The sequence below is a fragment of the Myotis yumanensis genome, unplaced genomic scaffold, assembly GCF_028538775.1.
Source record: "Myotis yumanensis isolate MYYU_CA2020_CCGP unplaced genomic scaffold, mMyoYum1.0.hap1 SCAF_2, whole genome shotgun sequence".
Classification (NCBI taxonomy): Eukaryota; Metazoa; Chordata; class Mammalia; order Chiroptera; family Vespertilionidae; genus Myotis; species Myotis yumanensis.
The window spans coordinates 18,404,033-18,431,289 of record NW_027223753.1 but is presented as its reverse complement, the minus strand read 5'-3'; the positions used below and the strand labels follow the sequence as shown (position 1 = coordinate 18,431,289).

At 36.1% G+C, this 27,257-nt stretch overlaps 1 protein-coding gene across 24 annotated transcripts in view; it reads right to left on the bottom strand.

Moving 5' to 3' along the window:
• Positions 1-27,257, bottom strand: part of EPB41 (erythrocyte membrane protein band 4.1) — a 155,260-nt gene that overhangs the window by 20,010 nt on the left and 107,993 nt on the right. For 3 of the 24 annotated variants that reach the window (XR_011470212.1, XM_070404534.1, XM_070404538.1), the window contains exons 12-14: positions 25,550-25,606; positions 25,334-25,375; positions 19,088-19,264 (exon numbers count right to left, since the gene is read on the bottom strand). Coding sequence is in view for 23 of the 24 variants with exons in the window: in XM_070404534.1 (XP_070260635.1) it covers positions 19,088-19,264; positions 25,334-25,375; positions 25,550-25,606 (276 nt within the window). In the remaining variant the exon portion in view is untranslated. The other 21 variants (XM_070404535.1, XM_070404530.1, XM_070404550.1 and 18 more) reach the window with 20 other exon arrangements.

Here is a 27,257-nt window from a genome sequence, read left to right as displayed (position 1 = left end):
ATGGACATGGACAACAGTGTGGTGATTGTGGGATTAGGGGGTGGGGGGCGGCTAGAGGTGGAAGAGAGCATAGAGAGGATAAGCGGTAAAGGAAAAAATAAAACAAATTAAATTTAAATAAGTAGGTAGACAGATAGAAAGAACAATCGATCAATGGAGAAGGCTGAAAAGCCAGAATAAAAGATTGAGGCAAAAAGAAGATATAAAATCTCTATGACATAAAACACTCAAAATTTGGAATATAACATCAGGGAGAAATTTTAACTGACAATGTTGTGCTTTTGGCTATGACCATCAGCAAGGACAACTGGGTTATATAAAACTCTGAACAACTGCAAATACCAAAGTGGCCTGGAAACTTTGAAGGGAACTTCTCAGGGACATGAATATATGACTGCATCTGAATCATCCACAATGACAGACAAAATTGAGACTTAATGTGATTCAAAGGTGCTACTTCAGATGGGGGATCTACAAGAAAAAAGATGCTACAATAGAAAGACCAGCTGCTTGTATAAAGTACTACAAGGCTAACTAGTTGGTTTAAAAAATATGAGGAGGAAGAATGTTAGACAAGTATTTAATTGAGTAGGAATACTATTGATGGAAAATTCTTAATTTTACTTAAAAAGTCAATGGTTTCCACTATGTATGATAATTCAATATTTTCTTTGGTAGGGGAGACAGAGGATCTTTTTTTTCTAAAAGCTTTCTCTTGAAAACTATTTATTCAAAGGGATATATCTCAGGATTATCAAACTCCATGTATGTATGTACTAGTACTTTGGGGAGTTATAAATTCCTCTTCTTGCCTTATTAGAGTTATCAGTAAGAGCAGGATATATTCCAAATATCAGTAAGAGCAGTATATGGTTGTTTTACAGTTGTTTTGCTGCCATTTCATTAAATGCAATCCAGAGTTTTGTGTGTGTGTTTTTTTTTCCAGTAAAAAACCCCCCAAAACCACACAGACTATATAAAACCTTCCTTAAAGGATTTATATATTTGAAGAGACTATCAGAACAACTGCAGTTGTGCTTACAAAACTATCTTATCCTATTAGCATCACAATGAAAATAAATCCTGAAAATCTTTCTAAATTTTGCTACATAAGCAAGAGCCATATGTCTTTTTCTGGAAGGTCTGTGTAGTGATTTCTGCTCCACACATGTGATCACTTGTCCCTGCTTAGTGAAGATCAACTTTACCTTTGGGTAACAACACAAAAACAAACCCTTTCTCTGTTAAAAGAAAGACAAGAGCCTGGTGTTGTCTCATTTTTATGTTTCTATATATTAAGATCCTGGGTAGGCAGATAAGTAAGAAGTGAACAACAGTAGTATCGCTGCCAACATTGCCATGTGATTTCGGGGAAGTACTTTCATCTCAGGACATGATTAGATGTTGGAATAAGGAAAGAAGGCAAAAATGCTAACTTCAAAGACCAAACCCTCCTCTCGATAATGTGATGTTTCATTTCTTATCCATTTAAAAATATTTTCTTATGTATATAATTATACACATGAAAAAGACCTTAAGGTATATTATATTAAAATATCACTAGTGGTAGGACTGCAAATAATTTCATTTCTTTCTTTGTTGTTTTTTTCTGTACTTTCTAACCTTCCTAAAATAAATATGCACTGACTTATTTTAAAAAATGTTATTACATTCTTTCCTTATGTAAACTTTTATATCTGGTTTCATAATGATGTGATCTATAAAACCCGAAGAGTCTGGTAAACAATTTATATTTTGCTTAATGTTTCTGATTTAGAGATGGCAGGGATATTCTCAGGAATGTGAATAAAAATATGGTTGTAACTGTGATTTAATCCCTAAGTAAATGTCCTTATTAGATACCTGCTTCTGCAGCAGTGAAGACACTAAAAGAAAATTATTACTTTCTTGGCAAGTCATGATAGCAACAAGGAATATAAAATCTTAAAGATCCCCAAACTTGATCTGAACAATAACTCTAGATTAGTGATATTATAGATCAGGGGTCCTCAAACTTTTAAACAGGGGGCCAGTTCACTGTCCCTCAGACCGCTGGAGGGCCGGACTATAGTTTTAAAAAAAAAACGATGAACAAATTCCTATGCACGCTGCACATATCTTATTTTGAAGTAAAAAAACAAAACAGGAACAAATACAATATTTGTATTTGCATGTGGCCTGCGGGTCGTAGTTTGAGGACCCCTGTTATAGATCAACACATCATTCTTCACTTCAGAATGGTCTCTCTCTCTCACTCTCTCTCCCTCCCTTCCCCCCCTCTCCCGCTGACACCTTGTTTTATTAAAATCAGGTATGAGGCATCAGAATGAATTGACCAAATTCAATAGACAGTGTTTCATTGTCATTTCAGAAGACAAACCTTTTAGGTGATTTGGGGGTTAATCAGAGAAAGCAGTAATCAATCTCCAGGATAGACTTAGTTAAATGAGGATACCGACAATCTGTACAGATGGCAGTTAAATATGTTTACATAATAAACTCAGGGCCAAGTGGTGGTTGTGGCAATGGTGGAATCTTGGGGAAAAGGCAAACTTTTATCAGACCTGGTCTCTATGCTTAATTACAGTGTCTTATTATGTTTCTGTGCATTCTCCAGTATTATAATGTTACTAGAAGCCCGGTGCATGAAATTCATGCACAGGTGCAGTCCCTAGGCCTGGCCAGTGATCAAAGCATGAGAATCTGGCGTGGAAGGGCAGGTCCCAGCTCACCTCTGGGCCCTGGGCAGCACCTGGGCCCCCGGGGTCCCGTGCATCCCCCTCCGCCTGAGTCATGGCGCCTGAGTCCCCATGCGGAGATGCGGTGAGCACAGCTGGATGTCATGGGCCAGGGTGCAGCGTGGGCCTCTGGGCTGCCCAGCGACACTGCACAGAAGCGGGTGGGTAGCGGGCTCTCTCCCAGCCAGCCTCACAGACCGGCTCCTGCTGGCCCGGCTCACCCGAAAGAGGCTGTGTGGGTGCTTCCCTGGTGTGCGAGCCCTGGTGTCCCAGGGGAGGGTAGCGGGGGGGAGTGAGAGCGAGCTCAATGGACACCCTGCATTCTCACTGCACCTCCGTCCCCAAGAAGCCAGCGAGAGGTCGCACAGTATGCCATCGACGCCCACCATGTTCCGTGTCGCCCCCTGGTGGTCAGCACACGTCATAGTGAGTGGCTGAACTCCCAGTCTCCCTGTCAAATGACTGCCTGAGGGGACAATTTGCATATTAGCCTTTTATTATATAGGATAAACACTGAAATAAACCAGTCAGCAATGTTACTGAGTCCAACACAAGCAGAATTAGATAGTTGAGAGAAAAGTTTTGAAAGAAAGAAGAAAACACAGTCATGTCCATTATAAAGCTAGCTTCTAATAAGGGCCTTGGAATCACTATCTGCTTACATTTTCAAAAAAAGCTTCCCCTCATACTCTATTCAATGTTTTCAAAGCTCTATCTTTAGAATATCTGTGCAAATTTTATCTTCATATCTATGCATGTTCAAACAGACATTATAAATAAATTAATAAATATGGGCTTTCTTTTTTTTTAATAAATAAATGTTTTTTTTTTATTTTTTTTAATATATTTTATTGATTTTTACAGAGAAGAAGGAAGAGAGATAGAGAGTTAGAAACATCGATGAGAGAGACATCGATCAGCTGCCTCCTGCACATCTCCCACTGGGGATGTGCCTGCAACCCAGGTACATGCCCTTGACCGGAATCGAACCTGGGACCTTTCAGTCCGCAGGCCGACGCTCTATCCACTGAGCCAAACCGGTTTCGGCAAATATGGGCTTTCTTGCTGAAATTATCCAAGACAAACTTTAAGGGAGGGCCATTAACGTGCTAAAGTAACATTTTATTTTTATCAAATTGACTAAACTGAGAAGTAGGAAACACAAATGATAATTGCAGAAAGAACTTTCATAGTCCAACCAGACCAAAATACAAATTCTTTCACTAAACTGCATAAATACCCTGGCTACCTTACTGAACCAACACCATCTTTAATGGTCTGAAACCCTATATTCCAAACAATAAGAGTTTCACATTTACATAAATACACTTAGGGACTCAAGTACAGAATACCAACAATACTTTCTTTGATGAAGAAGAAATAATTATTAGTGTTACACAATGTCATTTGTTTTGATGATAGTGTTTTTGGCTTGTTTGCTTTTGGATCCCAAGCTAATTTTCTTCTGACCTTGTGCTTGAGGCTTGGTTTAATTAACAGGAATGTAAACTATTGATCTATCTAAATAGCCACAATAGAAAGGAAACTACTATTTTCTTCTAAAAAATTCAATTATTTTTATTGAATGATTTTAACACTGGAACCAGATTATCTCCAAGGGGGCCAAACAATAGCCCTGAGAACTTCTGTCTCAACAACAGGCAAGGTCTCATTTCTCATTCTCAACTTCTGGTTCCTACAGACTGAAAGAGATCCAATTTCAGTTTCTGGGAGATTCTGTGTGACTCAACCTGGGGAATTTAAGAGATAAAAGGAGTCCAGTATTAATAAATCAATTCATTAGTGGCTTCCAGATCTTAGAGAACCATTTGAAATGCCTACTTTTTTATAAAGCATTAGGGCAGTGGCTCTCAACCTTCTGGCCCTTTAAATACAGTTCCTCATGTTGTGACCCAACCATAAAACTATTTTTGTTGCTACTTCATAACTGTAATGTTGCTACTGTTATGAATCGTAATGTAAATATCTGATATGCAGGATGGTCTTAGGCGACCCGTGTGAAAGGGTTGTTCGACTGCCAAAGGGATCGCGACCCACAGGTTGAGAACCGTTGCATTAGGGCATCACAAATTCCAACCTTCTCCTTAAGTCATTCTCTGTAACTTCCACCACATTTTCATTTGGGGACAAAGTGACTTAGACAGCGGCAGAATAGTCACACATATCTATATTATGGCTTTTCCATATTATAAGAGGGAATGTCACTGGACTGAAACATAGAAGACGTGGGTTCTAACTCCACTTCCCTCACTTAAAAGAGGCTTTTTTTTGAGCAAGTCTCTGAACCTCCCTGGGACTCAATTTTATCATATAAAGCAAGAACATCACTATCTACCTGATATGGCTATTGGGAGGGTTAATTGTGGAGAGTGCTCAAAATGACGTGCTAAGCTCTGATAAAAGTTTGCCTTTTCCCCAAGGTCCCACCATTGCCACAATCACCACATGGCCCTGAGTTTATCTGCCTTTGTACTATATTTCTTAAAATATTACTTTTTGCAAAGAAACATGAACCAGAGCAATAAGGCATCTAGTCCGTACATGGAAGTGTTTCCTGAGCACATTAAGTAGGCCACGCCTATGGATTTAACTGAAGCTGGAATTCCTTTCAGTTTAGCAAGTTCTCTGCCAGGTTCTCATTATACTAGTATTTTAGAGAACATGACCAGGCAGAATTTTGAAGAAATTGTGATAGAAAATAAGAATTAAAATAGGTACACTATGAGGATATTTAATAAATATTCCTGAGCCAAGATCCTTACAAAGAATAGTAGGTAGGCCATTTTTAATAGTTTTGGGATATACACTGTCTGTTAAGAAAGAAAATAGGGAGAACACTTCCGATTTATCACAAAACTTACAATCATTTTAAAGCTTAATAGATTTATTGCTGTTTCTAAGCCCAAAGCATATCTTTCTATGTTATTATCCACAGATGAATTTCCTGAAATTTACTAACTTTTGTCTAAAAAGAGTCTGAAAGTGAGCTTACTACCTCTGTAGTCACTGACACAATGGAACCCTAAATCCACTACCTCTATTAAACTACCACTGTTTTTCACATTGTCTTCAATCTGTTTTGCCATTCTATCAGTAAGCTGAAGGTCAGGACTGGCCTTGTGATGTCTCCCTTGTCTTTTCAATGACTCTGTGGCCTGTTGAGATGCAAATACCTCAGGGGAAGCTGATCCATTAAATTTTTATCAGTGTCTCTGGACCTTAGAAAAAGGGGGTTTGGGGATTCATTAGACATCTTAATAAGATTTGCATAATTTTTTCCCATCCTCATCCAAGGGTATGCTTATTGATTTGAGAGAGAGAGAGAGAGAGAGAGAGAGAGAGAAACATTGATGTGAGAAAGAAACATCATGGTTGCCTCCTCTACACACTCTGACAGGATCAAACCCACAACCTGGTTATATCCCCTCCTGACCGGAAATGGAACCCACAACCTTTTGGTGTACAAGATGACGCTCTAACCATCTGAGCCACGCAGCCAGGGCTAAGATTTGTATAATTTTTGAAAATAAGTTTTGATAAGAAAAAGGGAGTGAGCAGAAGGTGGCAGTAGGATTGAGGGGGGAAGGGTGTGCACAGACACACAGACACCCACAGAGCACATTACCCTTGTCTTGCAAACCCAGTAAGAAATGCTTTGCACTGCAAGTGCCCACAGAACCAGCAGGAATCGAGGTTATCTTAGCACAGAAGGAAGATACCCAGCAGAAGAGTGCAGCTCCTGGTTCTTAACTAAAGTAAACAATAAACATTACAGTCACTTAAATTATCCAGAATATATTTAAATAATACCCCCAAATGCTTTGCAACATGCAAACTAAAAATGTACAATCCAATCCTGAAAGATCAGTTAATTGCGAGTGCTTTGTTTCTACATTCTTCTCTTTAACAAAACATGGCAAGTTTATCTCACTAAAGAATGGCTTAATTTAAATGCCTTGGGGAAAAGCTCTAAAAAATAAAACTTACGTCATATCAATATTTGTAATCTTATTTCTATTTTGAAAAATTAATAATAACAGTGTTTTCCTTGGTTGTATAATAATCACTAGAAACATTAACCTGGTGATTTTTAAAAATTTGTCAAGTTAAAACAAATGTTTTTAAATGGACACTTGCAATAAAAGATAAATCAGATGTGGTAATGCCTTCTTTTGTAAAAGCCATATATAAACAGCACATAAAGATGACAAGTCAAGCAGCAGTAGCCCATTCTTCAGCCAAAAAAGGAAAAAAATGAGGAAGAACAAAAATTACCAAAAAGAAAAGCACCCGCTGGCCCCTGCCTCCCAAAGCCTCATAAATAACAGTTTGGGTACACTTTTGGTGGAAAACTCAGGCCAACTGATGGTTTAAAAAAGGACATTAGAATCACAAACACTCAAGATGGGGATAAACTAACAACAGAGTAACCATGTGGCCAGCAAAAGATGGTTTAAAAATTATCTATTTCCTCTCTAGTGTGCTGTTCTTTATACATTTCTCAATACATTTCTCTTCATTCTAACTTTTATCACTTGGCTACACCCTCCCCCACTTAAAAAAAAAAGTTTGTATGTTATTGGTCCCCAGCTAGAAATACATTCTTGTAGAGATCACTAGCTTCTCCATGAAATTGGAGTCATTTTCATGGTCCACTGCTATTCTCTGGCATATAAAGATTACATCTGGATAAAGGAGCTTATTTAGGAAGATGTAGGCCTTAATTAAATCACCGTTGGTAAAACTGCTTATTATATGAAAATCACTCCATAATGCAGCCTTCACAAATGCCAGCAAATGGATTTTGCCAGTGATGTATCCTTCAACCATAGTTTTTATAATTTCCTAAGTAGTGCTGTTATTAGATTATCCCCAGAATTCGTGAATGTAAAAGCAAACAGCTTCAAAATCAGTGTCTGATGCAAAATTTAGCTATTAGGTAATAGAAAATTTTGCCTTGGTACTGCACTCACCAGCAAAGGACTCCACAGATCAAATGAGTGTTCTCAAGCTTGAACAGAGCTACAGAAGTCAAAGTGATTGAGCAAATATTAAAGGTTATACTAAACATATCTTGGAGACCCGAAGCCTTTGGTTGGTCCATTTTATTTTATATACTTAGAAGGGTGGAGAGATGAAGATGGAGAGAAGGGGCTATAACCAGTGCAAAGACTCATTTAGTATGGAACACAAACATATTTGGCAGGGCTTCTCGGAAGTCCCAATTCCAAAAATGATAAAGCCGTAATAAGCATTTAAGAAAAATATTACGCCCCTATTTGATATCTAAAAAATAACATGATTCCATAGAACTATATACAACAGAAAACTAGTAGATACTAACTAGCTGTGCCTTCTCTTCCTGAAAAATCCTGTAATAATGAAACGGCTTTCAACAAATTTCTAACAGGAATGTGGTTTTGGAGAAACACTACAAAATTTTTCTATTACTCAGACCTCCACAAGGTACTTACTTTGAGCTAGTAAATACTAGTAGACCACTTCAAAATGTAGAGTGTTGGTTTTAAGTAATCACCTGGATAATACAATAGAAGCTAGAACTGTGAGGAGAGAATAAGAGATAAGGTTTATCCAAGGTGAAGTAAGAGATCAAGTGGAATACATTCTGTTAATTCCACCTTCCAGGAGCAAGCTCTCCTCACACCCACATATCCACACCCACTCCACTCTTCACTCTTCAGTATGATCAGAGTGGCAATCCTGGTGGGTTAATAACTACTAATTTGTAGAGTGCTTTTATGAAACAACATCTGAAAGACAATCAGCATATTAAAAATGCTTCTAACAGATGTGACAATTACATGTATTATAGGACTGATTAAGTTGGTTAGAAAAAGTTGTTTTAAAATGCTTGGTATAAATAAGTCAAATGAGTTCCCAGCTGATTTAAAATATTCTGAGAACTGAACACATGTCAATAGGTTATCTCTTTTTTAGGAGTGAGAAAAAGGTAATTACTGGGTCACAGATAAGAGTAAAAATATGTAAAACAGGAGAACTTTTCTGGAAAGACTGGCTGACAATATCTCTTGCGGATCCACTGAAGCAGAGGTTCCTTTTTATTTTTTCTTTTGTAGAAGGTCTGTCTATGTATAGCATCACTGGCTCCTATTTCCCTTAATGACTAGTATCAACCAGAATCAGATTTGCAACAAGATTTATTCATAAATTTACATATTAACAGAGCAAATAACGTGAGAAAAATATCAAAGAAATTGTTCCAAAAGAGAAGTTCTCAGCAGAGGCTTACATATATTGTTGAACTGCTAAATGGATAAACAGTTTATTCAACCGAGTATCAGAGCTCAAGAATCTTGGACCAAGAAACCGAAAAGAACATGTTTAGGGGCTTATTAGAAAGGACCTCCCAAAGCTAATTACAGATCAAGGAATCCTTCAGAACACAACCACGTCAATTTGGAAGCAAAGACACTTATGAAAGAATATAACTTCACTTTATTCTGACTTATTGGTAAATATTGCCTAATTAGGTTCTGAATGGAGAAATCCCTGTCAGAGAAACCTCTTTATTTTGAAAGAGGTACCCTTCTAAAAGGTTTTCCTAGATACCCAACCGCTTACATCACTAAGGTGTACCACAAGTTGAGACTGAAAATAATTTCACTTTCTTTACCATGGTTTTTAGATAATGTCTAAAACTTGGCTAAAGAGAAGGTGAATTTGGGAATTGTTTATTCCTTAGGGGAAAATGGAGGTAGACCCTTAAAAAACAAAAAACAAACAAATAAAAAAACACCAAAGGAGTTAGCTGGATTCATCACTGAATACGTTACAAAGGAATATGTTAACAGAGAACAAAAATTTGGAAAACTGACAAAGGCAGACATGCTGTGGTGGTTACAGATGTTTTAGATTATTGTTCAGGTGAACTCTGCCAGATAAACAGAAACAAATACCTTGTCTTTTGTTTTCTATTTCTAATCATAAACAAGATAAAAAAATACCTCTATAAGGAATGAAGACAAGATTACAACTACAGCTCTTCAAAAACAGTACAAGGGCAGAAAATGTAATTAGTCAATCTCTGGTTCTCAAGACCTATGCCAGAGGTCAGCAAACTACAGCCAGCATGCCAAATCCAGCCCTCTCCTGGTTTCTGCAGGCTATGACCTAAGAATGGTTCTCTATTTTTAAATGATGGGGAAAAATAGAATAATATTTAATGACACGTAAAAATGATATGAAATTCAAATTTCAGTCTCTATATAAATAAAGTCTGATTAGAACACATTCATTTGTTTACTTATTGTGTATACTGCTTTCACTCTCCAATGGCAAAATTTTGACAAAGACTATGTGGGCTGTAAAGCCTAAAAATATTTATTATTTGGTGCTTGACAGAAAAAGTTTGCCAACCCCTGGTCTATGTGATATATCTAAAACTCTTGCTATCACAAGAGTTTGACATATTTCATGTTTTTATATCATGTAAAACACACATGTATCAACTGCTCTCTGTAATGCATTTTTTGATAAATACAAATTGTCAAATAATGAAGTTCTTTTTTGCTATCACAATCCAAGATGAATTTATACATACAGAAACATACCCGTCTTGATAATATGTTCTATAGTGAAAATAATTGATTATTACCTGTAGTAAAAGGATAAGAACTTTTAATTGAACCAAATTACAAGACATTTATTAGAGAGACTAACACCTATCACAGAGGTATATGTAGATTCTTTGAATAAACCAGGGGCCATACTACAGAATTAACAAGAGACAGTGGCTTCTGGGTTGTATATGGGTTTCTGGGCTACCTGCATGTACTGACTGGACATACGGTGAAGAAATTGGCACACATCTGTGTCCCAATATAAGAGAGTCTAAGTGAAAAGTTAGAGTTGATCCATTACCATTTGTGACTAATCATTTAATTCAATTTAACAATTATCAGTTATTTGTTATACTATATCTGAGATACAGAGGTGATAGACTGGCAAACAGAGATGAACAAAACAAGGCCTCTCACCTTTGAGAATCTCAGTTTTGAGAAGACAGGCACAAACTAAAAGGTACAGATTAACAACATTTCAAAGTTTTATTTTTTTTTTCTGGTGGAGATCTAAATCATAATCAGAATGTTAAACAGAAAGTAAGTTTCCATAATTTTATCAGATCACATTGGTATAAGTCAGATCACGTGGGGTGTTAAAGTATGTAAACTTTAGTAAATGTTAGTCAGGCTGTCAGAGAAGCAAGCAAACTTAGATGTAAAAAAATAAACCCCAGGTGTCTGTGTTATCTATGAAGAAGCTGGGATTTACAGGAATTTCAAAGTGTTCTTTTACAGAGGAAAGTCAATGGGTATGGACATAAAGCTAAATAAACCACAGGGAGCAACCTATGGGCAATAGAGCCAGAAAGAGAAAGAGCTGCTAAAGCAAGGAATGCTAAAAAAGAAAGGAAGCAAGCCCAGAAGGAGGAAGACTGGGACAGATCTGGATATAAGATGGTAAGTTATCTGGAGGGCAATAACTGTGACTAATTCCAACATGAGAGTTACTTTTAACTATATAACGAGCTTATAATGTGGAAGATAGAATGACTTTTATACAAAAATCAGAGATGTCCAAAGATGTAATGTGCTGTATCTTAGGAGATATTTAAACACAGGCTAGGAGACCACCTGATCTCTAAATCTCTAAATGATACTGTACAATAGAGTCAAGCATTGTAGGGGAGAGGAGTTGGATCCTAAAATTCTGATAATCCTGCAATTCATTACCCTAGTGGGCCATGAATAAATGCATGGACAGCAGTAACCATGCTTTTCCTTGATTTTTATCCTCTGCATTTTGTTGAGATAGGATCCTACACATATCAAAGACTCTTTTTAAGAGACAGAATTAGAGAAAATGAGACTAAACTGCATCCTTTATTGATTTGGGGGGACCCACAAAGATAGTTGGGATTCTATGCTTCCCCTAGCTCCTTTAATCTCTAAATGTTACATTTATTCTATTATTTATCCCAAACAGAATTCTGACTATGACAAAGGGGAGGGTGCCGTCTAGGATATCGATCGCAAAAGATGAGAAAAGCACTACTAAAGCATGTTTCCTCAACAATCTGTCATCTATACATTTAGTTAAGCTATTCTTAAAGTTATTTAGCTTTTAATCTGTATTCCCTATCTATGGACGCAATAAATTATTTTCTCTTCTTCTTGTCTTTCAAGTTCTAGTATGACAGGAATTTCATTTAGGAAATGGAATACTCCATGAATTTGTAATTGTTGGTCATAGCCACATCTCTTCCTCTTCCAGCCTAACTTTATATGGCGTCTTCACTCTAACAACCATACCTTCTTAACCATTTCAGATGCCCATTCCTAAGTCCACACCAAGGTGTTTCATTTTGCGTCATGTTCTATTGCAGTACAAAGGAGATCCTAAGGTGTGAGGGGTAACAGGAGCAGAAGTGAGAGCAGACTTACTGATACCATCCACTACAGTGTAGAGCAAGACTGGGATTTTGTAATGTCTATGAAGAAGAATAAGAAGGAAAGAAACTCTGTGGAGAAGTTCTGTATATCTTTACTATACTCAATACCCTTGGCAAAAACACGCAACAGTGAAAAGCATTTTATATTATTTTTGAATTTTAGGGCTTCCTTTTGAAAGGAAAGGGTAAAACCCAAATATAAATTTTGATTGGTAATGCCTTCTAAAAAAATAACTGAGACTCTATGCCTATATGCTTATTACAGAAGTGACTTAGGAATGTAGGAGAAAGTGAATTGGCTTATATTCACATAAATTTCAGAGTAAAATTTATAATGATATTTAATAGGAAGACATGTAGTAGGATGCAGGATGATCTGGAAATCTAATCCACAGATAACCGCAGTCTAATGTGTCAACAGAGTCATCTTCTCTCTTCAAAACTTTTACCAAAAATGTAAACAAGTAGTAAAATTCACCCATGCAAACTGAATCTCCTTCATAGAAAATGGCTAAAAGGTAGGTCTGAAATACTGATGCTGGCTTTATTCACAAGTATGGCCCACTCTAAGCATGCCATAAGGATAAAATGAATTGTTTAAGAGTTTAATGAATTTGGAAAGACATTTTAACTTTAGTAGTTGTAAGTGCTTCTTCAAATACCAATAAGGAGTAGATGGAAATAAACATAGCTATTTAATTTCTTATTTTCATGTGTTTGTTTTTTAGTTTCCATCTTCCCAGTCCCCAAAAAAGCAGGAATTAAACAATAACCAGAGTTTCTGGTGCCTGGAATATGTTACAGATTCATTCTCATGAGGTAGGTTTGTCTCTACACTACTAGGTGGAAATCTGGGCACCACATAAGTAAGTGAACCTCTCAGTTACTCTAGAAATAAATAAAACCAAGGCAAACACTCAAGACTTTTTACTGGTCTGTATTAATAACTTTAGCTCAAATTATTTTTTACTTATCAACCTGCCATTAAGAAATTGAACCAGCCAGGCTGGTGTGGCTCAGTGGTTGAGTGTCAACCTATGAACCAGGAGGTCACGGTTTGATTCCCGGTCAGGGCACATGCTGGGGTTGTGGGCTCAATCCCCAGTAGGGGGCGTAAGAGGCAGCCAACCAATGATTCTCTCTCATCATTGATGTTTCTATCTCTCTAACCCTCTCCTTTCCTCTCTGAAATAAATAAATATATATAAAAAGAAACAGAACCAGGGTAAAACCAATACACAGTTATTTGGATCTGTCTCTGGTATTGAGAATGGAATGAGATATGAGAAGGAAACCAAAACTACTTACAGCTTTAGGTCACCAATACCAGCAGCATTAATTTTAGGTAATACAAAGCTGTAATGTCCAATGTGTTTCCTCTGATAATTGTGTTGGGTATAATTTTTGAGCTAACTTAGTCCAATACAAATAAAGGTTTAGCCCTTCTCCATCAGTAAGGATCTGTGAGGATTCCTGCTGCACTTGATAAAACTGAAAAGTATTACCGGATTACACTAGTCTTTTAATGAATTTGGAATAACTCTAATACAAAGGGAAAAAATTTCAAGGTGAAGTTTACAATAATAATAAAAAGCTGTGTATAGGAATGAAAACTAGAACTATAATCTGAACAGTTATAAAAGTATCAATAACATTCTAAGATTATTTCCTTCCTAGTTCCTTGAAAAAATAATTTAAACCAATGCTATAGTTTTATTTATTTCATAAGAAAGCTCTTATATCTCTATTTCACAGATAAAGGGGAATATTTATGATGATCACCTTCTAAGTTAGAGAATAGCTTTGCAATATTTCAGGTTGACTTGACTTTTTTTCTTTTTATGAATGAATCAATAAATATGCTTAATTATAAAATATTTGTTGCAAACAGATATAGCCTCTGACATGAAAGATACACACTCATACCGGATTTTTAAATTTAACCTGCTCCTTGCTTCTTTTTCCTTTATTTGTCTGTGTGTGTGTGTGTGTGTTTTGTTTTTGGAAAGCCTATAATGACAGAGTAACAGTTTTTAGGAATACCAGAGAATTACTTCTGCATGTCTACAGAGACAATAAAACAATAGTGATGAATGCTTAAGGACAAAAGATTCTTGGTTTTACTGTTGTTTTTTTGCTCTAAGAAGCCATCATCTTAAAAACAGAGTCTTGTTTGGCAGTTTCACCACCTGAAAAGCATCAAAGAGTAAAAGAAAGTACAATAATCTCATTTTGATGACCCTATGAACTCAGACTTACAAACAAATATTTGAGACATTAACCAAATCACCCATATTGGTACATCCAAGTGCTATAAAAAGCAAGCTACATGCAAGACTTCATTAATAAAGGCAGAAAGTGACAGGTTAGACATCCAAGTTATGTTGTGAGGAGAGAGCACACTCATATTTACTTCAGGAAAGACTTAAAAATCAACATGCAAACAGAGGACACACTTGTCACGAAAGAATTTTTTAGCTCACAAGGTCATCAATTCAAAACAATTGATTTCAACACAAATGTAAGAACAAACGTGTTTAGAGTGTACCAAGAAAACAAAATATATCAATACATATTTTAAGCTTACCACATGGCTAAATTATGCTTCTAGCAATATAACTAATTACTTAAGTCATAAAGACAAACACAGTATTTTAATTCAGAAGAGTATGTTTATGTACAGATCTTGAATAAATCTGTATTCCAGGACTTCTAAAGATGGGTAGAGTAGTCTGGGAAATTCAGTCCTGGCTGGAGGCTATGGGATACCAGCACCATTTTCCTTAAACCATCAACATTTTACTTATGAAAAGATGGCATTTAACCTTTGCAGAACTCTTCTCTACACCAGACAGGATGAAGTTGTTTGTCCCTGTACCTCTCAGAAATACACATTAGGAAGGCCACAGAAGTCAAAAGCCCTTTTCAAAAAAAGGGCCTTTGTATATACTGGTTTGATATATCAAGAAAAGGAGTGGTTTTGGATTCATAGATTAAAATGTGTCATTTTAAGGCTTTTGAAAGGTTAGCAAGTTGAATTTTTTTCTTAAACTACAGAGCCTGTGCCACACAAATGACTATGGAAGATTAGGAAAATATTCCATTGAATGTTTCTGCAGAGTATCTTGCTTTGTGTGAAACATTGGAGAGGAGGACATAGCAACAATAAATAATAAAAACATGAAAGATAAAAGAGCAAAAGCTTTTGGAGAAAGTACCAACCTGCCATATGCTTAAATCTGATTAGTCTAAACTTGTTCACTTCAGTGAAGAAAGCTGACTTAGGCAATCCATTCCTACTCCTTTGTACCCCATAATGCATATTCTACAAAGAGTAACATTTTATTGACAGAAAAATGATCACAAGAGCTATCAAGGACAGTGAGCTATCAAGATCAGAGGGCATCATACAGTAGAAGCCAAAAGTTCGACAGTTTTAGTCTTGACATTTCAGATGAGCACCCTGTTTTCCAATCACAGAAAGACCAACCACCAAACAGCCAATGCAAGAACCACGAGAAAAGACATCATGAAAGGAATACGAGGAGATGGGAAAGTATTAGAGTAGAGGTGGCACTTTTTGAAAGACTTGTGATCCTCAGGGATTGGAATAGAAACCTTGGGAAGAACTTCTTCATTTTCTTGCTGGGGCAAAGCTCTTTCAGTAGATCTCTCTTGCCTTTTAATTTTCTCTTCATCCTGTACTAACAGAGCACGTTCCTGTGTCTGCTTTCACGGTAGAAGATCAAGAAAGACAGAGAAAGATGAACAAAATGACAGATGGAAAATGCTTAAAAATGATACTTGGGGATGTGCAAAGGATTTGGGAAAATCTTTTGGACACTGTATTTTATTTTGACAATTTATCCCAGCAAAGTTTTTATAACACAATACTCAAAGATAACTTTTTTGAATGAACACTAGAAGTCCTGACAAATCAAGGAATCACTGGACTTCCTTACAGCATTTATTCCTCCTTTGAGGATATTCACATAAGAATTTGGGTCACTTTTCATTGTTTTGGTGCTGTCAATTTTTCTTAGATCAATTGGGCAAAACCAATAATGAAGCATTCTGCTTGCCATCAGAAAAGTTACCTTTATTACAAATAGAATGGCAGAATATAAAGTTACCCTCATATTTCTTCATATAGACTTTAAAAACGAATAGTTCATTCAATATGGCAATTAGCTTTTGCTCAAGGGAATAAAAACCTTAATCCTATACATTTTAAAGATCGCAAAGAAAAAATGTATAAAATTTTATATGTGCCTCCGAGGTCTATCAAAAACCCCACCAAAAACCCCACAAATTTACAATTATAAACTTCCTTCCCCTCTCTCTTGGAATTATGATTAAAAATAAATAATAATGACCACCATGAAGGTTTATAGATCACATTAGGCAAATACTTTTGATACTTTTAAGGAGAGTTATTTTTTTACAACTGTCCAATTGTTACGTTTTTCTCAAGTCCCTGCTCCCCGCCCCTGTACTCTGCCATCCAGTCAAGACAGATGCTATCTATGAAAGGAAAAACTTGGCTCTAAGTTCTCTCAGTTGAGCCAGCCTTCTCGGGTCAGTTTGGAAGGTGGACACTGGTTCTTTGCACACCCCTAAGTGATATGTATCAGGGAGAAAGTAGCTGGGGGACTGGTCAGCAAAAAAGAAAAAAAGGAAAAGAAAGGATGCAAAATTATAATAATGATTTATAACAGAAAACAAAGGGAGAAGAAAGACAACATAAAAAGAATAGGGTACAATTAAATTCATTTTCTCTCTGAAAACATATTTACATCTGCATGCAGCTTTTCAACCAGCCATGCGCCAACATAAGCAATTTGGAAGCTGCAAAAGCTGCAGCAGTGGAAATGTTATGTGTTAGGTCAAAAGGTGGTGGGTGTGAATTTACTAGTATCGCCAAAAGAAAAATAAATTAGCCGCTGCTGTTCAATTCTGGGGCATTATCTGCTTAGTGCCATGGCAAGAGCAAATTGTGATCGAGAAGCACAAGTAACAGCAGCTTTACCTCTGGCCCACCAACCTTTCTTTCCGAGGGAAGGACAGAGGTTTTCTTCACCTGGTCATACACAAATTATAAAAATTCAGTTGCTTTGCAATGCAACAACAATGCTGTCAAAGGTGGAAGAGGTATCCCCAGAGAACAGAAATATTGTTCTAATTATTAAAGAAAAAGTAAGATATGCCAGAAAGTGTAGTTATCCTATACAAAAGGTTATCACAGTACAGTTCTTATTTATTCCATTATTCATTTAGGAGGTAATAAACACAAACATAGAGCTAAAGTTTCACAAGTATCCCCAATGATGTAATTTAATTTATAGAGTCATTTCTTTAAAGTCCACAGAATGACATAGCCATTCCCCAAACCAGTCCTGAGATGGTTTCTGAAGGGTTTCTATCAAGATATAAGATATTTTCTGGAAATGGAGACTGATTCAAATTTACCAAACCTCATCCAAGAGAATACTCTTTACTTTTTCCAAAGAAGTTGAGCATCTTTTATTATTTGCACAAAACCAAAAAGAAAACTTCTAGGAAACATGCAGTTACCAGGCGAGATAGAAACGCATTTTGTCCACGAGAAAAAGTCAGTTCAGGGGACATTTGCTAGATTTAGAATACAAAACTACATCCATGTCCATCAGGGCATGGAGGCCCCGAAGACAGTGAACAGGAACAACTGCATTCTGCATCCCTGGTAACTCTACTTAGCTGCCCATCATTCAGGATTTTTCCACCCTTACTCAGTGAAACTGGTTTGACTCCATTTAGAGAATCATTAGCCAATTTTAATCACATTTTGAAAAATACAGAAAGTACCATTTGTAAACCAACTTTTACTATCTTCTCCAGTTCCAGAAACTAAATAAGTTGGATAGTTTATCTTAAATTCTGAATATAAAAGCAATTTTTAAAAATTATTAAGATATCACTTTACCTTTCTTAACTAGAAGTGCTATTGCTTTGGGGGGGGGGAACAAGCGTATAATTTAAAGATCATTACAGTCACTCAGCAAAGTCATTGTGACTATTTATATAAATATTTAGCCCGGCAGGCTAAAGATTAAGTAAAGAATTTTTGAATATATGCTCAAGGTAACTTTTAGACATTTTCATTACACAGATTCATTTATTTGGGTGTAGAATTTCTACAATAGGAATGACAACAATAACAGAAAAAGAATAGCTCCTGGAAAGTATCTCTGGTTCCTCTAATTGTGACTATGTTATAAAGCAGTGTATTAAAAGTTTGATATTTCTCATAAAAATAAAATAAATCATCAACAGTTTTTCTAAAATTGAAATACAATAATTTAATACTTGGTATTCTGCATTCGCTAGCTTAGGGGCCTCCTAGGTTTATTATATAATTGTGGTCAACCATTCCAGACATTTTTAAGTTGTTCAAATGTTCAAATAAAGTTTTTAAAAAATGCTTATTCCTTTCTAATTTTGACCTTACTAAATTTAGTATACTCTCTGGTCCTTGAAGGCACAGTTTGAACATAAAGTTCCGTTGGCTTATGGTCAATTTGTAAACACACACTAGCCAGAAGCATGCAGCTACAGAGAGAGTTCTCAGACCCTAATCATCTACTGGTAGCTCTAAGTGGCTCCCTTAATTAGACTGGGTGGTCCAAATAACTTAAAAAAACCAGTGTTTGATTACGAATGCCTTAAAGCTACAATGAACTGGTGAGACACCAAAGCTAAATTTCAGCTCTAAACTTTCTCTCAGATACAGAATATGAATATAAAAAACACTTATTTCACTAATTCTCATAATTGGTCACGTGAATAAAGTACTCACTCCTTCTCCTGTTGGGATTTGGCCATTGATGTTAAGTGTTCGGAACGGGGAGTGAGTGGATAAGCGTTTATCCCACTCACTAGGCCGCGGTTCAGGTACAGATTCCATGAAGTTCTTTTTCAGTTCACTGATGCTGGCATGATGTTTTTTAATCTCTTCTTGACTTTTGTCTAAATCCTATAGTTGGAAGGGTAAAGATGCAAAACAATAAATATTCAGAGAAAAAAAAAAGTACCAAGGGAAGCCCATCACAGATTATGAGCACTGGTAGAAAACATACCACATCCAGGGACAGATATAACTAACCCATAAATTGTACTCAAATTGTAAATATACAACATGGTATAATTGCTTGCCTTTTTTTTTTTTCAACAAGGTGCTTTTGTTGGAAGCAGTGAAGCATCAAAACCCCATAGCACTTAGCAGTTATATAACCCATTAGAAGCTCAATTTTACAACTCTCTTCCCATTATGACACAGCGCTAGATCTCCAACTCCTCATCCCAAGAAGGTAATCCCATACTCAATTAGCCTCAGCTTGATATAAACTGATTTAGGCTCAGCTCAGGCAGGATGGAGATAGCAATAGACAAGGAGAAACTGTTAAATGAAGGACACGGTGAAAGATTCAGTTTCCATCACTGACTGCCTTGCATTGGTGAGTTGCAACTGTACAATATTCCTCTATTTCTACCTAGAGATAGTTTTGCTTCCCTATTATTTAGTGGCTGTTGTTGGTTTTTAGTAAACAGGAATAGTCCTTTCTTGATATAAGAATTTATTACTAGTATATAAATGTTGATTCTCTAAGTTATACACCTGAAACTAATATAATATTTTATGTCAACTATAATTAAAAGAAGAAGAAAAAAAGACTACCTCTCTGTGAGAAAGTGATTGGCTCCAAGATTACAAAAAAAAAAAAGTTACTGAAATTTCAGGCTCAAGCTTCCAGAGCAGGTTGTTACTATCTCTGAATATTTACTCGGGGGTATGTCATATAATGGCTTTTTTCTTTGCCAATACTATTCATATAAACTAAAAGGCTTATGCTTTCCAGCCTCTGACAGCTTTACGTTATCCCTTAGTACAATTAAAAAATAGGGGCCTTCTTCTACTAAACGTCAATGAATTGGGAGTGATTTAACAAGAGTTCATAAAATAATTTATATACCTCCTTGACGATTTAAAATACCTCAACTGTTCCAGCAGATGTGCATACTGGACAACCAGGGGTAGCACTTAAAGGGCATATTCTAGGGAGAAATGATCAAAACTAAGGTTGGTAAAGCTTGTAATAATGAGAAATATTTAGGTTTAAGAAACGGGAGGTATATAACAACTTTCAAAAGGGAGATCTGGCCAGAAATAATCTGAAAAATACAACTTGAAGACAAAAACTCAAATGTTCTTTGCCCAAATTCTTCTCTGAAAAACTCAAAAGATTTATACTTGAGATCAAAATATGTGGGAGCCTGTCACTTGATGGCTGCTAAAAATTCTGTGTTTGTTATATATCAAGGCAGCTCTGTATCCAAGAAAAGCATAACACTAAATATATCTCCTAATATGCTATGTGAATTTTGGGATTTGTCTTCTTTTTTTCTTTTTTACTCTTGTGGGGAACAGCCTCATTTGGAAAAAAAATTAGAACTCATTGAAATAAAAATTTGTTTTAAAAGTTTTTTTCTGCAGCAATTTAGGCTTCAACTATATTAGATATTTTTCAAAGCAGTGTCAAAGGGAAAATAACAAAAATAGCATAGGAAAAAAGAATCAGTAAGGCACATGACACAACTTTGATTCTGGAGATATTCATTCAGAAAATTCATTTAGTAGTCCATGCTTTTTATTTTTGCAAGAATGAACCATGTAGCCCTAGCCGATTTAGCTCAGTGGATAGAGCGTCGGCCTATGAACTAAAGGTCCTGGGTTCGATTCCGGTCAAGGGCACATACCTGTGTTGCGGGCTCGATCCCCAGTAGGGGGCTTGCAGGAGGCAGCCAATCAATGATTCTCATCATTGATGTTTCTATCTATCTCTCCCTCTCCCTTCCTCTCTGAAATCAATAAAAAAATATATATTTTTTAAAAAAAAGAATGAACCATGTATATTTGATTTGCGGTCATTCAAAGAGAAAACTAACCCCAAAAGGGCAATCCTGTAGCTCCCCTATAAGAGTACCTCTTGCTTTCTGGGATGAAGTGTAAGTATAGCTCATGAACATGGGCTTCACCATGGGGAAACAACAGTTTGCACTTTTGTTCTATCTGAAAAGGCATAAACAAGCTCAGTCAAAGACTCTGTAGTAGGCTGAGCATCTGAACCCACCAGGCATGTAAGGACCTGTGACACAGGACCTGACTGGAAATTAAATCTGCTCGGGCCAAGAACAACTTAACATTTGGGGGAGAGTTAAAAGAATGAATGGAGCAAAATATAAATGAGCAAGAGATGCTACGGTAAAACTATGACTCTCTAGGTTAACCTTTTAACACGAGAGTTTGTTACTCTTCTTGCCTAGCTTTTCTCTGGCTTGGAACCTGAGAAAATAAATGTTTCAATAACATCAGTGGTTTCTGAGGGAGCTTTCTCCATCCTTCTTAGCTGGCTGTTGGAAACCTGTGGGGGCACAGAGTAAAATTAAGAGCTCAAAGGGACCTGTTCCAAATAGAATTTGTCATAGACACTTGCTACAGGTTCCCTCTGGGAGATGGAGGAGGAGGAGGCGGTACATCTAAAAATTAACCCGACCTTATTTGTGCCAGAACAAAGCATTAGTGGGGGTAGGGTAGTAGAGGGAGGAGGGACGCTTTAAAAAAACCCAAAAACTGCTAGAGTGACAGATAACTTGAGAGAATTTCCTAAGAGGGAAAAAAAACCACACCCAAACTTTTATAATAACTAGAGAATGATGGTTAGCCAAATTACTTTGGCTGTTTTCAGGTTAGACACTTTTTGATGCCTATCATATTTTAATTTTAGCAGCAATCAAACCAAAACACTTCATTAAATATAACATATTCTCAAAAGGTAGTTAGTAGTTTTAATTTTCAAGCACACACTTATTAGAAATCCCCTCTCATGGCTGTCAGTGAAATGCTGGGGAAAAACACACCACACACAGGGACTTTATGAGTCTCAGAAGCCATAACACACCTCATGAAACAAATGACAAATATATGATTGGTACTGCAGGTTCCAGTTAAGAGGAGGCCAAGAAACTGGCATGTTTGGAATTAGGAGATGTTACATTGCTGAGCTCAAGGAGATCAACTGAAATCAGTTATTTTTCCTAATCTCAGAAGAGGAACCATTCAGGTCTAGTTTTAGTTATGGGCTAAAGCAAAGAGATCTAGTTGCCACGCTTGAAATATCCTAGGGTCCAGCTTTGGAAAACCTCATGCTACATGAGGTAAATGTATGTAGAGCACTTGATATTGTACCCACCACATAGTTCATGATTAATGAAGGCTGGTCATAACTTGTTTTACTTTCATCAAAGTACCTTATACATAGCAGGCACTCAAAATTTATGTTTTGACAAAGAATAAGATGAGCTTAAGTAATTATTAGAGACCATTACATTAAATCAGTGATCTATCCTAAAAAGTTTCTTTAATCTTCCAGATTAATAGTATTGACCACATTTAATATATGTTCATCTTTCAGGTCTCAGCTAAAATGCTGTCTCTTCAGAGAGAGAACTTTCCTATCCATCTTATTCACAGTAGATCCTTTTTATTAGCATAGCCTGTAGTTTATTTCCTTCATCGCTTCTATAACAACTTGTAACCATTTTATGACTATTTGTTCACTTGTTTACTGTTACTCTCTCTCCACTTCCTCACACTGCAAGCCTTCTGAAGGCTGAAACCATGTTCATCATCTTCCTGTATATTTATATTTCCTTTATAGCTAAGTTAAATCCCTGATATCAGAGTTTGTGGTTGTTTCTTTTGGCTCTGTTTTGACTGGAATTGTAAAATAATTTGGTCCTCAACTTCTATATGAGTTTTTTGATGTGTAAACTAACATAGCCTCAGTTTTTTCTCTATACAGAATAATTCATTTCCTTATTTTTTCCTCAGAGTTCTCAAAATCTTCTAATTAACTTTGTATCCCTATTCAATATGGAGCCCCAAACTAGATAAAGTATGCAACATAACTCTGATAAAATTCTCACCAATGTTGACTGTAATGGGAAAATGACCTTACAATTGCTTTAATCGACGGTATGTTACTATTTCTTAGTTGGCGGGGGGGGGGGGAGGGGGGGGGAGGGGGGGGGCGAGTAATGTAATAGAGTTAGACAGGTCTACCTGAAACCCTAGCTTTACCAATTTACCAGTTCTGTGACCATATGGAAATTACTTAATTTCTCTAAGCTTCAATTTTCTCATCTTTAAAATAATAATCTCATACCCACATACCTGTTTTTATGATTAAACCATCTTAGGTCATAGTAACTACTCATTAATGCTAGGCTCCCTTCTTTCCTTTCTGTGTCTTTTCCTTCCCTCCGACTGTCCTTCCATCATTTTCTGGTATCTCCAAAATTTTAAGTCCATTTTGAATTGTGGTCATTTCTCTTGCTTTTCCACACTCAGTTCAGAAGATAAAAAAATTGATGCTTGGGACATGTAGCAGTTTATACTCTTAGAAAATTCAATGAATTTTTTTAACAGAGATGTAAAATTTTCTAAAAGTGGGTAAAACAATGGAACCACAAGAGGCAAAGGTATTCCCAATCATATATTTTTTAGATAAGTATGAGAGATGGAAACTAAAAAGATCAGGTGAGATGGTTACATATCTTTGTGTTTACCAACATGCAAAAGCATTTTAAACCTAAAATTCTCCCATGCAATGGCATGCAAAACCAAACGCAGCACAGAAAGAAGAAAGGGGCATCAGCAAAGAATGCAGAAAGTTACAGGCAACCAAATGAAATAAGCTTCAAGTTCATACAAACCTCCAACATTAAATTGCTATGTCTGATATAAATGTTTTCACCATCTAGTCTCTCTCTCTTTTTCTGTGAAAATGAAAGAGGGGAAAAACAGAAAAGCATAAAAAATTAAAATACTGTTCTTGCGGGGAAAAACTGCAAATTGGCAAACCAAAAATTGTTTAAAATTAAATGTCCACAGCGCAGCAAAGCCAACATGAAATGGTCACAGAACCACAAGGACACACAGAGAACACGATTACCACTGGGAAATGGATGACCTTGTCCATGAACGATGGAAGAATGTGATGATGTTATTTAAACAGACAGTGCTCCTGGCTTCATTGGCTTCTTATATAATAAGGTGTTTTATGTTCATTTTTTAAATTGAGCTGTTTGAGGGGTTATCTTAACACATGATTTTAAGAAGCGTTAAAACTCCATGTTCCTTTTTGTATCTCTGGAATAGATAAATACTTTAAAACATTATTTAGCCCTAGCTGATTTGGCTCAGTGGATAGAGCCTTGGCCTGTGGACTGAAGGGTCTCAGGTTCCATTCTGGCCAAGGACACATACCCGGGTTGCGGGCTTGACCCCCAATAGGAGGCATGCAGGAGGCAGCTGATCAATGATTCTCTCTCATCACTGATGTTCCTATCTCTCTCTCCCTCTCCCTTCCTCTCTGAAATCAATAAAGAAATATATTTTAAAAAGCATTATTTAGTTTTTACATATTTCATACATACTCATAATGCAATATGTACATCTCTAATACTTTTCATAAGAAAGATCTATTGGCATTTTATATATGATCATTCAATATTATATTCAGTAGAAACTGATTCATCTCACTCTATAATTGGGAAGAAAGAGACACAGAGCAGTCAAACCCAGTTATTAACAGTACTGGGAAATGCTATGATGGCTTCCATAATAAATATGTATACAATATTGCCAACGATTTCAAGAATATGGTGCCACTGTGAAATATTTCTTATAAAATTTAATAAAGGGTAGGTTTGGCCTTTGCTAATCATTTTACTGTGTTTCAAAAGATATTTTTCTACTGGAAAGTTTATTTTAATGAAATTTTTCAATTATAGTATAGGATTATAATGTCTTTTGTATCATATGTGTGTGCATATATGCATACATATACATCTATCTTTACTTGAAAGTAATTTCTGATTAAGAGAAATCAATGAAAAGAATGGATCACTGTCTTTTTAATGCACTGTAAAAGTCAGCATGGGTGATGCTAATGCAGTTTTGTGAAAGTGAAAAATGGCTAACCTTCCTCATTCTTATCAGATCTTCAGTTTTTTCTGCAAGCTTCTGTTTTGCCATTATTAAAAAAAAAAAAAAAAGAAAGAAAAATGATAAAATATTGGCTCATTAAAGTTAGTTGGAACCTTAATTTAATTTAATTTTTTTAAGGAGAGGGGAGTTGGGGAGAAATAAAAATTGAGGAGGGAGGGGAAAAGGAACAAGTGGCCTACTGGCACAAACCTGTGTTTGGTCACCATTTGAGGTGGGTACTGTGACCTCGATGTGGGTTTTTTCCCCCTACATTTAAGAAATAAAGTGGTTAAAAACATTTTAGGTTAGTAGGTTCCTATGAATAGCATTATTTTCAAAAAAGCCGCATCTGTAAGCTGGTTATAAAATAAGTTGATATGTAATCATCATGATGCAGCCTTTAGGGGGTGTAAGAGGGAGGGTCATTACTCTCAAGGGCAATCTGTTAGTTCATCACATTTTCAAGGCTGAAGAGGTAATATGGACAGCAAGTGATCAGAAAAGAAAACTAAGGTAATTACCCTACTGATGAACATTTTATCCTTATTTATAAAAAAGTACGTACTAAAAATAATTAGGCTTAAAAAAGCCATATGTTTTTGTTTTGCTTTTTAATGATCTAGAGGTACCTTAAATAACATTTAAAAACAAATTTACAAATGAAGATATCAATGTATGACATACATGATAGTTAGAAACAAAAAGAAAATCTTTGCAGTTAAAGCACACACATAACACCAAGCAGGTAAATATAAAACATTTTGTTAGTTGACCAATATATTTAAGGAGGCAGTTTCACTCTCGAGTTTATTAGACAACAAAACATCAAAATAAACTTAATCCAAACTGTTACTGATGCATGCAATTATTACTAAGGCTGGTTTATAAATACGCACACACAGGGCTCAGCTGCAGTATTCAACATTCTATAATCTCCTCTCTAGGCAGCTGGAGCCCATCTGTTTGGTGAATGGGTAAGATTCATCCTTAATACTAGGAAGAGAATAACTAAGGCCTCCTGCCTAGCTTTGAAATACCTTTAGTAATAGTCATTTCATATACCCCAAATGGAGTAAGTATAAATAAACAAACACTAGACAGACTATTAAGAGAAAGCATAATAAAGTGAGCAATGCCTAATGCACTGGATATCTCAAAATTAGAAAACTGTTTTTATTAAGGGTCAACTCAGATACTTTGCATCAAGTTCTTTAAAGAACCAAATCGATCAGTGGGTTTATTTTTAACACACTTGGCAGCATAACTTCAGAGTACAATGTCATTGTGCTATTTTCTCTAGAATATAAGATAACACCAAATCTTGTGACCCTGTCAAATCAGAAACACATCCATAATAGCACTTTTAACTACCAAGGGTAATTAACAATTTGGGTCAGTTCTATTCTGAATCCCAGTATACTGGTTATGTGACCATTAGCAAGTTATTTCACCTCTCTGAGTTTAAGTTAGTTTAAGTTTTTTATTGATAAAGTGGAAATGATATTTTCATAGACTTGTGAATGCTTAGCAAATGGTAGTTTTTAATCATTTTGTAAAGCTTAAATTACTTGTATAAATGATATTTTTATACATTTGTATATATTTGTAATAATGATATTTTTGCTTTGGGTTCCTAGCAATCCAACAGCAGAAATTGAGAGCCTCTACTTCGGTCTAAGAATGGAGGCCAAGTAGCAGCAGTAGTTCTGTGTGTGCCCCCTACAGAGAACCTTAAATGACAAGATGTACACACCTGCAAAACAGGTCTTGTCAAATGACTCAAGATGCCAAAGAGCTCTCTCTATCTGGCACCAAATTAGTGTTAGATAGTGAAATTTACACAGCTACAAGACTACTTTATTACTGTTATTGCTTTATATAAAAATATGGCTCAAGTAAAAAATATGACTCAAGTAAA